Source organism: Mauremys reevesii, linkage group 6 (genome assembly GCF_016161935.1).
Source record: "Mauremys reevesii isolate NIE-2019 linkage group 6, ASM1616193v1, whole genome shotgun sequence".
Classification (NCBI taxonomy): domain Eukaryota; kingdom Metazoa; phylum Chordata; order Testudines; family Geoemydidae; genus Mauremys; species Mauremys reevesii.
Genome location: NC_052628.1, coordinates 106,707,008 through 106,720,287, shown reverse-complemented (window position 1 = coordinate 106,720,287; position 13,280 = coordinate 106,707,008). Strand labels below are relative to the sequence as shown.

At 40.4% G+C, this 13,280-nt stretch overlaps 1 protein-coding gene across 4 annotated transcripts in view; it reads left to right on the top strand.

The window, feature by feature from the left end:
* The window catches only part of UHRF2 (ubiquitin like with PHD and ring finger domains 2), a 163,322-nt gene that overhangs the window by 106,675 nt on the left and 43,367 nt on the right, over positions 1-13,280 (top strand). For all 4 annotated transcript variants that reach the window (XM_039545346.1, XM_039545345.1, XM_039545347.1 and 1 more), the window contains 3 exons: positions 859-1,045; positions 9,520-9,643; positions 9,990-10,097. In XM_039545346.1, the coding sequence (XP_039401280.1) occupies positions 859-1,045; positions 9,520-9,643; positions 9,990-10,097 (419 nt within the window). The remainder of the gene's footprint in view (positions 1-858; positions 1,046-9,519; positions 9,644-9,989; positions 10,098-13,280) is intronic.

Sequence of the window (13,280 nt, the reverse complement as noted above, 5' to 3'; positions counted from 1 at the left end):
TAAATTAGCAGTCATACAGGTTGATCTGAATGTTTAAATTCTAGTAGACAAAAATGATTAAACAAATTCTTCCATTTGGCTAAACTTTTAATTAAGAAAAAATCCCTGATATTCATTCATAACGCTAAAAATAGAGCTCACGTATTATACTGAGGTTTATGTAAAAATGATTCTCCATTTAACCAAATGAAAATGAAACTTGAAGTTCCTCTTTGTTTGATCTTGTAAAAATATTTCCCCCCCTAGAGTTCCATTAAAGTTGACTGTGACTGAAATTTGCCGTTTTGTTCATGTTCTTCTGAAGAAGCTTTTTTGGTCTAATCCTGCAAAGGCTTATACATGAATATCTTTTCTCATGTGAGCAGTTCCATCAGATTGAATAGGGTTACTCACAGGAGTGGTTACTCACTAAAGTCTTCATGGAATTGGGGAATTAGTCCATTGTCCTGTAATAAGCTCCATGTGAACAGACTCTCTTTGAAATCAGTGGGGCTTGTTATGGGTGTAGGAATTGAGGCCTTTTTTGATGGAGTAAAAGTAAAATATCTTTTTGCTTTTTCATCACCAGCGTGATGGCAAGGGGATTGAGAAGATTTTGTACCTGGGCTGGTAAATGATAATGACTATTTTGCAAGTCTTTCATACAAGACCACAAATTGACATGACATTAGTATTTTAGATGTAACATTATTGTATATGTAGTTTTGTAAATAAATGGTTCTCAATAGCTACCATTATGCCTGGGCTTTGTTTAAAAAAAAAAAAAAAGAGGCCATAGGAAAGTTCCTGCATAATGGCATATTTATGAATCTGAAATCACTTCTCTGAGGCTTAACTTTTTCTAATTTATCTTCACAGGAAAGAGTGGCCCTGAGTGCAAGCACTGTAGGGCAGACCCAGATGCGGAATGTCGCTTTTGCTCCTGCTATTTGTGTGGTGGAAAACAGGATGCTCACATGCAACTTCTGTGCGATGAATGTAATATGGCCTACCATATATACTGCCTGAATCCACCTTTAAGCAAGATACCAGAAGATGAGGACTGGTAAATATAAAAGGATGATACTTTATGCAAAATTCTGTTCTATAAAACATGCCTTTACTATTTGAGACTACAGAGAATTACTAAATGTCATGGATATACAGAACATTGAGGAAGAAGTCTTGTGGCCCCTGGTGTGTATTTTTCATGCACAGAATCTGCATAAAAATTCATGTCCATGCTGTATATGAAGGTTCTATTTATAAATAGTTTGTAACTGGTTATTAGATGTCTTTTTAATAAATGATTAATCAATTGTTGTTAGTCTCTCAAATAATAACCATCTATTATTCCTTTAACTGAAGTGCTTAGATTTATCTATATTGTACACGATTCATATTTGTAACATACTCATGACATCTATTAATCATTTATCAATCCATTTTTAAATAGAACATGTTAATATAAAGTGTAATCCATTACATATATGCCAATAGAATTTTAAGAACCCAATCCTACAGACCCTTACTTCAAATTAGTAGTTCCATAAGTAATAAGTACATTCAAACATTCACAGGTATTTCTTTAATAAAACATTAATTTCCTGTGAAGATGGATGAGTCAGACTACTTCATGGTAGAGGCTGTTCAACATGTATTTAAAAGGTAAGGGAGTGTGAGGAGAGAGGTAAATGTAGTTCTTTGAGTATTGTCCATGTGGATCCCACTTCTGGTGTGTTCACACCATAGGTGTGCAGATTTGCAATCTTAAACCATTAGTATCTCTTGGGGCAGTGCATATGCCCTAAATGTCCTTTTGTCTCCCACCCAAATTCATATAAGTACAACTTCCCCTTAGTTCCTTCTTACTGCCTGTGGCAGTGATTTGGAATAGAGTGATATCCTCTCAATGTTACCTGAGCTGTTAAGATTTGGCCAGAATCCTTAGTCTGTCAAATTTCACTTAGTTTACATCCTACCACTAGTTAGAATAGATCTGACCAGGGGCAGAGGGGGGCAGGGGCGCCCAGCCCAGGGCAGGCCGCCAGGGGCCCCACCAGTGCCCCGCTCCCCCGGTTTCCCGCCCTCCGGCTGCTCTGTGTGCAGCTCCAGTGCTGCCGCAGGCGCCCGGGCGAGTGGACGCAGGGACCGAGCGCAGCGCGCTGCGCGCGCCCGGGCCCGCGCGGCGCCCGCCCCGCGCAGGCATGGGCGCAGGTCAAGCGCGCGGGCGCGACGACGCCACACACCGCCAGTCCCACCGTCCGGGCTCCCCGTCGGGGCCGCGCTGCTGCGCGGCGGAGCCAACCCCAGCCAAATGCCCAGGGAAGGGGCGCCACGCGCGCGCTTGGCGCGCTGGGGTCTAGGCCCGCAGCGGGGCGGGGCCCCCGCCCGACCCCCCCCCCCCCGGAATTCTCTGGGCGGCCCTGGATCTGACATTCAAAATTAGAAGTGTTGGGTTTTTTCAGTTGACTTTACTCACTCAACTGCTGCCAAGACACCATTCCATCTCTTGGCAGAACTTGAGTCCATCGGATTGCTGGTGTTTGATGGCCTGATATCCGTGCCTGATATCGATCACTAATGAGCACACTCAGTGCCTCTTCAGCCTTGGAGAGGCACATGTATTGTTAGAATTTCTTTTATGGAACTTGACACAGACAGCCACTTCAAGTTCTCTCTCTTGGAACATTCTGTGCAGTTGGGGCTTTGGGCTTGGAGAACTCTGAGTTTTCCAGGCATAGCCAATAGACTTATGCAGCAGTAAAGTCCCACAATAAGTTGGCAAGTCATGATGCAAAACCTCAGTCCCTGATTTCATCCAGAATTGGTTCAGGGTCCTCGGCAGTTTGGGCATTACTCAGAGTGTCAGTACAGAAGCTGAACGTAAGCCTGCTTTCCCTCCTGAGGGTACCTCAGCATTGAGAGGGAGACAGGAGTATTGCTCTAAAACGGACACCCAGTACCATTCTTTCTCCTTTGAGACTTTGAGGAAGAAGAAAAAGAAGTGTAGTCATTAATCTCATGACTCACCCCAGCACAGGGCAAAACCAAAAAGGCCTCCAATAAAGAGGCTTCAGCAGCCACACCTTTGAAAACTTCTGTTCCAACTACTCTGGTGCTGGCTGACATGACACCAACTCCCTGTCTCTGGAAATACCAGTGCCAACTTATATGGCACCCAAGGTATCAGCACAAACCGTGCTAACTCTACGAATGCTGACAATTCTGTTGCTCACGGATAATCTCCCTTTTCACATCATCCTCTATCTTCACTGATCTGACAATGAGCTCCCTAGAACTCATACACCTATGAAAGCATAAGACACCCTCAAGCTCTACTTTGTTTAGATGAGGGTGATCAGCATACCTCCCTCATCCTTATCACTCCAGAGACATGCAGTCAACAACTTGGAACCATGCTTGGTTCCTGTCTTCACACTTTTATCCTTGTGGGATGGTTTCTTGGCCCTCTGGTCCTTGGAGAGCAATGTGGGGTCCTTCATCTTATTCTGATGCTACTGGCCCCAAAATGTGATTCCCTATCAAGGAAAACCCATTCTACTACACCTTGAAGGTCGACTCCAAGACTGACTGACTTTTGTGGAGTACTTTGTCATTATTCCTCTACATCATCTTAAATCTCCTTTGGTTACCCATCACGTCTCTCTCTTTTCGGCTGATGAGGCAGATTGACACAATCTGGTTTACCTCTTGATGATTACAAGGCCTTTCAGCAGCTCCTAGGCAGACTAGCTGAGATATTGGGCATAGACTTAATTGCAGTCCTGGAGAAATTTCACAAATTATTCACAATACTACAGGCTCTTCATTATTCAAGGGTCCTGATGCCTAAAAACAGGAATCCTTGAATTGACCAAAATCTGAGGCTTACTCTGGCCATGAAACCATTTTTGTGCAAAAGAGTGGATAGATGTGATCAGATGCCTCAGAAGAGTTTTCAGTATTTTTTTTTTCACTCTTCCAACATGCAGTTCTTTAGTGGTGTCAACAGCAAACGCGAAACGAAGCTGTTGAGTAATGCCAAATCAATGCCTAAAGAGAGACCCCAAGAAATTAGACTTTTTTGCAGAAATATATGCTCTTTTGCTTCTTTGTAGATGTGTATCTCAAACTACTAACATATTTGGGATTTTGTCATCCTTTATTGACAAGTTTCTCTAAGAACAGAAATTGGCGCTCAGAAGAACTCTGAAGGTCAGCTCTTAGCAAAGCATTCTCTCCAGGCTGTCCTAGAAATTTTAGCTACACCATCTCATTCAGTATTCACTGCAGTAACTATCCGATGTTCTTCAGGGATACTTAAATAGGTCCAACCCACTATGAGAATCTGCCTTTTTGAAGGTTCAGATCCTTTTAATTCAAAAACTAATGAATATGTTTGCTCCCTTTAAGGACTCCAGAGCGGTACATTAGTCTCTTGGACTACATGTGTAATAACAGAGAATACCCTTTGGGTCCTAAAAGCAACCTCAATAAAAACTGAAACAAAGACATATCAGTATTCCAGTGACTCTCCTTCTCCACCAAACCCAGAAGAAGAGATCTTTTTTTCTCTCTCCAGCTCCATTTCTTCCTTGAACAAGCAGCAGGCTTGATGAGCATGTTGGGAGCCCCAGCATAACACTAAGAGCCCTACCTAGTGTTTCTTCAGTTTGGCAACCATCTATCCTTATTCTCCCAGCCTTGAACTGAGTATTAATTCATACTTTTAGGCCCAGGAGGTAATTTCCACAGGATGTGGAATTCAGTTCAAGTCCTTCCCACACCCCACTCTCCTTCTATGTCCTCCTTCATGGACTTTTGTCATGAGAGACACCATCATAGGACCTAATCACATCAGACACGCCATCAGGGGCTCATACACCTGCACATATATGCCATCATGTGCCAACAATGCCCCTCTGCCATGTACATTGGCCAAACCGGACAGTCTCTACACAAAAGAATAAATGGACACAAATCTGACATCAGGAATCATAACATTCAAAAACCAGTGGGAGAACACTTCAACCTTTCTAACCACTCAGTGACAGACTTGAAGGTGGCAATTTTGCAACAAAAAAACTTCAAAAACAGACTCCAAAGAGAAACTGCTGAACTCGAATTAATATGCAAACTAGATACTATTAACTGTGGGTTAAACAAAGACTGGGAATGGTTGGGTCATTACACCAATTGAATCTATTTCCCTATGTTAAGTTCTCCTCACACCTTCTATGGGCCATCTTAATTATCACTTCAAAAAGTTTTTTCCTCCTGCTAACGATAGCTCATCTCAATTGATTAGACTCTGCCTGTTGGTATGCATACTTCCACCTTTTCATGTTCTCTGTATGTATAAATATCCCCTGTCTGTGTGTTCCATTCTATGCATCCGAAGAAGTGAGCTGTAGCTCACGAAAGCTCATGCTTAAATAAATTTGTTAGTCTTTAAGGTGCCACAAGTACTCCTGTTTTTTTGTTTGTTTGTTTGTTTTTTGCGGATACAGACTAACACGGCTGCTACTCTGAAACCTATCTTGAGAGAGGAATTTCTTCAAGAGTATAAAGGCACCGGTTTGGTGCCAGTGTTAGAGGGCAGTCCATTTCCACTCAAAGATTAAGTGGATAAGAGTGCATACATATAGGATATCGAATGACAAGCCTAAAACCCTGTAGGGAGGATAGGGCTCATTCTATTAGAGCTGAGGTACCTTGCTCAGCCATCCTTAGGAACATTGCCTACCGGAGAATTGCAAAGACACCACGTGGAACTCCATTCATATCTTTGTAAAATATCAATCCTTGGACTTGGACAGTGCATATATGATGCCAATTTTGGCCAAGTATTGCAATTCCTATTCAATTAGGACTCCTCAGACCCTCTACCAGTCTTACGGAGACTGCTTCTTAGTCACCAGCAGTGGGATCCACACTGACAATACATAAAGAAAAACAAGTTATTCACCTTGTCAGTTACTAGTTTTTCAATATGGTTTGGGTGTGTGGATCCTGCCTTCCTCTGCTCTACTCTGGAGTCCTATGAATATTTGGAACTCTGGACTGGAGGGGAACTGAGTGGCATTTGGTACCACTAGGCCATATATTTCCTCAGGTGGGACATCTAGGGCAGTAGTTCTCAAAGCTGGTCCGCCGCTTGTTCAGGGAAAGCCCCTGGTGGGCCAGGCTGGTTTGTTTACCTGCCGTGTCTGCAGGTTCGGCCGATAGCTGCTCCAGGCCAATGGAGGCAGTAGGAGAGGCGGTCAGCACATCCCTTGGCCCGCGCCGCTTCCCGCAGTCCCCATTGGCCTGGAGCGGCAAACCGCGGCCAGTGGGAGCCACAATCGGCCGAACCTGCGGATGCGGCAGGTACACAAATTGGCCCGGCCCACCAGGGGCTTTCCCTGAACAAGCGGTGGATTGGCTTTGAGAACTACTGATCTAGTGCATATTTACAGCTCCCCAGACACTCCTGGCCAAAAGATTCTGAACATACACCGTACCAGAAGTGGGATCCACATATACAAAACATCTAGAAGAACCACAGTGACTGATGAGGGGTATAACTTTTATTCTATTTTAAAATTTAACTTTGTTTTGTTTGCACTATAGCCATATGTGTTCTTAGTTTTATTCATGAAGGTAGATGAACTGTTCTGGCCAGGGAAGCCGGTGCGATGGAATGGCAGAGCTATGGCCTTGCTTCTTGTCCACTTCTCGTAGGATTAGCACCGCTACATAACCTATGCGGTCCTTTCACTCACTTTGGTGTAAAGGACTGCAGTTCTGCAATGTAATGCTGCTGCACAGAAATGTAAAAGAAGCGTGTCTCCTTTTCTCTTCCTGCCTTGCATACTAATTTAGGTTCATGGCAGAGTTTGACCCTTAGTTGAATACCAGATGTTTGTTTGTTTTAAAAGTGGAAAATTGTCCATTTTAAATTTTAATAATTTAAATTTGGCAGCCCCCAGTTCCACCCCACAGTTTGGGAAATACTGATAAGGCATTTTCATACAGATCAGAACCAGTCTATTTACATGCCAAACAGTATTTAATATTCCATACAAAGCTCAGTTAAGGAAACATTAAGATTGCTTGGTTAAGCAATCTTAAAGCAGGAAATGCCATAGTTAAAGCTGCATGCACACTTTCAAATTTACCTATTGTGAATATGCATTATTCCACAGTCCTTTTTATTGCATACTACTTTTCGAATAATAGAATATAACTTCATACATTTTTGCAATAACCTTAGATACGGATGGCTAAGTCTATTTTTTTCATTCCTTACTTACACTAATTTCACTGTCCTAGTGAAGTACCTTTATTGACTTAGTGTGAAATACTGGCCCCATTTAATAGGAGTCTTGCCATTGACTTCAATTCTGCCAGAATTTCACTCTTAAACTACTTGTATTAGTTTGTCTGTCATCATCCATGAACTCTTTACATTTTATTTTTTAACCAGCAGCCTGTCTTGTGTGAAATTCAAGGAATGAGTCAATTGACTAAGAAATTAACTGTTCACACAAACATAGCCCAACCTTCGTAAGCTGCTCACTGTAAAACTTTAGCCAAAAATGCAGTACCAAATGTACTGTACATGCACAGCATGAGATGTCAGAAGACTCCTAACTAGGTCAAATCCACACCCATTTTCTATGGAACATTCAAAGGTATTTCTGATTAAGGGGCTTGATCCTGCAAGGTGCGGAGCACTCTGGCCCTGATGCAGCAAAGCACTTTAACATTTGGTTAGCTTTAAGCAAATGAGTAGTCCTACTGCCTAATTTCAGCAATTTCCAGTTCAATGGGACTGCTCATGCTCAAGTGCTGTGCTTTGGATCAGGGCCAGAGTGCTCAGCATATTACTAGATCTTGCCCAAGGAGAAGTATTTCAATGTGTCCAATGTGTAAACTTTAAAATCCTTGCTCTTTTGCTGTATGAGCTTGGGAAATGAACTTACCATCTTTGTACCTCAATCAGTATATATGTGACACTTTCTGGGGGTACCCAGGGTTGTGAGGCATCTCACTACCACTTGCCATTAGTGTGAGGAAGCCATGTCTGTGCCTGCCAGGATCAGTTCCCTCACAATCTCCTCTCAGCCTAGGCAGGCTCTGCTGTCCTTCTGCAAGTTAGCCATAGGCTCTCCCCCAGGCCCTCTGAGCATCTCTTTAGAGTGTCCAGCTCCAGTCCGTTGAGTACTCTCACAATTCCCAGATCCTCTGTTCCCAAAGAAGCAGTATACTTCTGATTACCAGCTTCACCTGAGATCACCACTGCACACAGCAGTTAGATAAGTTTATAGTAAAAACAAGAAGTATATTTAACAAAATACAGAGATTCAAATGATAGCAAATAGAAATTTTTGGGAACAACTGGTTACATGTAAAATGAAATTATAACCTGCTTTCTAGAGTTAACTAACAAGACATTTTCCTGTCTTTCTCCCAGCGTTTAACAGCCAGCTTGGCTGTGACCCCCTGTTCATAAGACAAGCACACTGTCAGCTTGTCCCTTAGGTGAAGGATGCAGAATCTTTCTCTTTACCTTCAGTTGTAGTTCCAACATTCCTTTGTCTTTGTTCATAAACAGAACACCCCCACTCCCCCCATTAATTGTTTTTCCTGTGGAGAACCTCGGTGTAGGTTTCACAGTTTCTTGATTAGCATTTAGCTCAGTCTGTAAATAGACAACCATTGTGAAGTACACAGTACTCAATTTACCTATAGCCAGACAGATGTCTCCTGCCTGAAAGCAACTTATTAACACTTCCTGGTGACAGGCCTAATTTACAGGCATTAAGAACATAATTTTCACTATATGTACACAACTTCTTGTGTATTATCCATACATACATTTCTCAATTATTATGATGACCAGTATGACACAGGCTTTCAGCAGAGACCTTAAATGCCACCCTTTGGCAAACTATTATGTAGATACTAGATCCAGGGGATCCCAGTAACTCTTATGCACTCTTGTGCCCTCTGCCAGTTGGCATGAAGAGGTTCCTGTTTCACAACATAATAGGTTTGTTATAATGTATACTTCATAAGTATGTTATGAGTTTTTCTTAGTGTGGTTCATAGTCAGAAAAGCGACAATGGCAGCTTCTTCTTCTTGTTTTTATAGCCAGCCATGCAGAACTCACACAGCTTAGAGTCTAATCTGGCTCATACCTTTCTGTTCAGTAAGATTCAACCTCAAGGTCAAAATCAGATCCTTCAGTTACACCTGTATATCCATATTGAAGACAATGAGATTGCACAAATTTGAATTGGAGGTGGAATTAGGAGTTACTTTTTAGTTATATATGTAAATAGCTTTAATGTATACTTTAAGTATTTTGATAATTTAGGGTGAAAAGTACAGTATAAGTGCAAAGCATTATTATAATCACTTTTATTACACTGACATTTTTTGAGGTTGGCAAAACCTTGAAAATATGGATTAATCAACACGGTTTTGGCTACAGTAAATATGTTGCCATTAGGTTAAGCAATTGAAAAATCTGTCAAAACTTTTTTAAGGTATTGTCCTTCCTGCAAAAATGATTCTAATGAAGTTGTAAAGGCTGGGGAAAAGCTCAAGCAGAGTAAAAAGAAAGCAAAGATGCCATCTGCCAGTACTGAGAGCCAGCGAGATTGGGGCAAGGTAAAGTGTATTTCAAGAATAAATTAACTCTGTGTGTCTGTGTCTGTCTGTGTTATATCTGTGACTATACATATAAATTAACTGTGCAAAGTTCAGTGGAATTGCACAGTATGTAAATCAACGCTGAATTTTGCCCATTGGCTCCAAAAGTTAAAACAGTAGAAATCCTTTTTTTTTAAAGTTGACTAGAGACAAGGATTATAAATAAAATAATAAATAAAAATTAGAATTTACATAATTCTATTTAAAACATTTTTATTATAATAGAAATCCATATGTCTGCATCAACTTTGAAAGGAAACTTAAATATAATAAAATTAATTTCTTCTCTCTGATATGTTGGTAGGGTATGGCTTGTGTTGGTCGTACTAAGGAATGCACTATTGTTCCTTCTAACCACTATGGACCTATACCTGGCGTTCCTGTCGGAACAACCTGGAAATTCAGAGTTCAGGTACGTTGCTTTAGAATTCTCTATTGGGTATAGATGGGGTACAAGAATGGTTTTGGTATTGATTGCTGTCATTTTCACTAGAATAAAGAACAGTGGGCACATTTAACAGTTGGTTCTGGTTTTAGAGATACTACTGGTTGTAGTGATCAATACTATACTTAAAATGGGGGAATACCACTGGAATTGGTAATACCTCCAAAACTAAAATGAACTTTTGAAGTGCACCCACTGTAATTAGGACTCGTCTTCAGTCTTTGATATCAAGATCCTGAATGGAACACTCTGTGTGCTATCGGATTAGACTTTAGAAAATGTTTAATGGCTTTACCACAAAGTGGCACAAATCTTTCTCAGGTGAGACATAACTGAGAACAGTACCTTCAGTTGTTTCCTCTTTTCCCCTGCCTCACCTGACATTGAGAAATACTGTGACTAATCAACATAATTGATTTTTGTTTTTCTAGTTAGGAAAGTCGTCATTTTTTATTTTCAAAACTGGCTAATTCTTTTTCTCTTGCTTTGACTCTACTGATTTGGACAGAAATAGTAATTCTATCCAATCCATCTTGGAGGATAACGCCTTTTTTGAGGGTGGAGGGGCTGGTTTGGAGAATGAAGACATCTGAAAGCCCCTCCTTCTGGCATGTTTGCTGAACTGACTGTTCTCCCATTATCTCTTCTTCCAAATAGGAGACCAGATATTTCCTTTTCTAAGTTCAATGAAGTTGTTTAGCAAGGGGCACTTTTTTACTTATGGAAAACAAGTTTCCCTTTGTATTTTTTTAGAGGAATTTTATATTTTGGAATGGTATGTGGGTCTTGGGGCAAATTTCCATGGCATCAGAAATTTTCTCTTAGAATCACCATTTTGCTTCTAGATCTTGCTTTCTTTGTATTTTTGCTAGAAGGTTGTTTGGAATCACATGGGAGATGGAAACAGAGTAGTTGGGAACAGAGATTATGGTCCTTCCAGAGTCCTTGAAAACCAACCAAAGGATGAATTTGAGTTCCAGCTCCAGTTTCCCAGATTGCAGAGATCAGTCAAATTGGTCCAGCGCTCTGGTGCTAATAAAAATTAGATAAAAGCAGTTATTCTCCTTGAAGGAATCCCATCGCCACAAAAGGAAGAAAGCATAAATCTGATAAGAAAATAGCTCCTAAAACTCAGAAACACAAGCATTCATCTTAAATGTTGACCTTCTCAGAGGATTTGCAAACTCTTCAGAACATACTGTCTGCATACATGTTTTTACAGCGGCTAGCATAGAGGATCATAATATGATTGAGGCCTCTCGTGTTACTGTAAAACAAATAATAATGAGGCAGGATCTGTATTCAAAATATAGGAAGGGCTCTTTTTTCCTTTAGAAGCCTTTGAGACGATATTGCAGTAGATGGTTAACTTCATAGGTTTACTCCTTAATAGTTGAGTGCCTAATCTGTTAAATCAAGGCCACCTGCTTCATGCAGACACATTCCACTTACCTGCATGGATTTGAAAAGATATAATAACAAAAATCTACTTTGTCAAAGTGATAAACATCCTTTTATTTTCCAATAAATATTTTAGGACTATAGAATATACCAAAATCTGGGGAAATTCAGTTCATGGAGCAGAACAAAAATGCTTAAAGTTAAATTATCCAATATTGCCCTAATCCTGTATTTTTTGTTGGATGGATTTTAGCTAGAACTACTGAAGGTGCTTTGCAAACATGCTTCTACTGTTCCCCGGTATTCTAGTAGTGGACAACACAAAGTTGAGCTCTTCCCATCCCTATTGTGAGACCTTTCTCAGAGTTTCAAACCTTTTTAACCCAAAAGCCTGTTGGCAACTGAATTTGGTTCTAGACTCTTACAAAATCACAGTTTGAGTATCTACAGTGTGTAAGAGAGAGCCTATTGCCTCGAGTTTCCTTTTAGAAGATATTTAGACAATATGCTTTTAATTAGTGAAATATATAGCTTTTATGTACAGCCACAACCCTGGAAAATTCTAGGCACCAAGACTAGGGATTTATCCTAAGTACAAATTATCTACCTTTTAATTATTCACTGTACAGGCAAGTAAAGTGTTTTGTAAAAGGAAGAATAAATCCAGGGTAACACAACCTACTTTCTTGGTGGAGTCAGGGATCTTTTCCCCTGATTTTTTTATTCCGTTGCACTGGTTTTTATACTGATGTCAGTAGAATTAAACCAGCATAAAACTAATGTAAGAGGGTTAAATCAAGCCATAGATGTTAAAGGTAGGTCTTGAAGACAAGCTCTTATGCCACATTTAGGAACATGATCTGTTTTATAAATTCTATAAAAAAAAAAAAGAGAACTTACAATTGAGAATGTTGCTTCAGAGTTGTGCACAAGTAATTTTCATAGATTCCAAGGGCAGAAGGGACCATTGTGATAATATGATTTGATCTCCTGTATAACACAGGCCACACAACTTCCCCAAAATAATTCCTAGAGGATATCATTTAGAAAAACATCCAATCTTGATTTAAAAACTGTTAATGATGGAGAATCTACTACATCCCTTGATAAATTGTTCTTATGATTAATAACTGTCACCATGTCTGAATTTGTTTAGCTTCAACTTTCAGCCATTGGATTGTGTCATACCTTTCTCTGCTAGATTGAAGAGCCAGTTATTAAATATTTGTTCCCCATGTAGATATTTATAGACTGGAATTAAGTCACCCCTTAACCTTCTGTTTGTTAAGCTTAACTAGACTGATCTTGTGGAATCTGTCACTATACAGCATTTTTTCTAATCTTCTAATCCTTCTCATGGCTCTTCTCTGAACCTTCTCGAGTTTATCAACATCCTCCTTGAATTGTGGACACCAGAGCTGAACACTATAGTACAGCAACATTCTCCCAGTGCCAAAAATAGAGATGTAATATCCTCTTTACTGCTATTTAAAGATTCCCTTGTTTATGCATCCCAGGATCACATTAGCTCTTTTGGCCACTGTGTCACACTAGGAGCTCCTGTTCAACTGATTTTCCTCCATGGCCCCCAAATCTTTTTCAGAATCACTGCTTCCCAGGATAAAGTCCCATCCTGTAAGTATGGCCTGCATTCTTTGTTCCAAGATGTACATATTTACATTTAGCTGTGTTAAAATGCATATTGTTTGCTTGCACCCAGTTTACCAAGCAATCCAGATCCCTCTGACT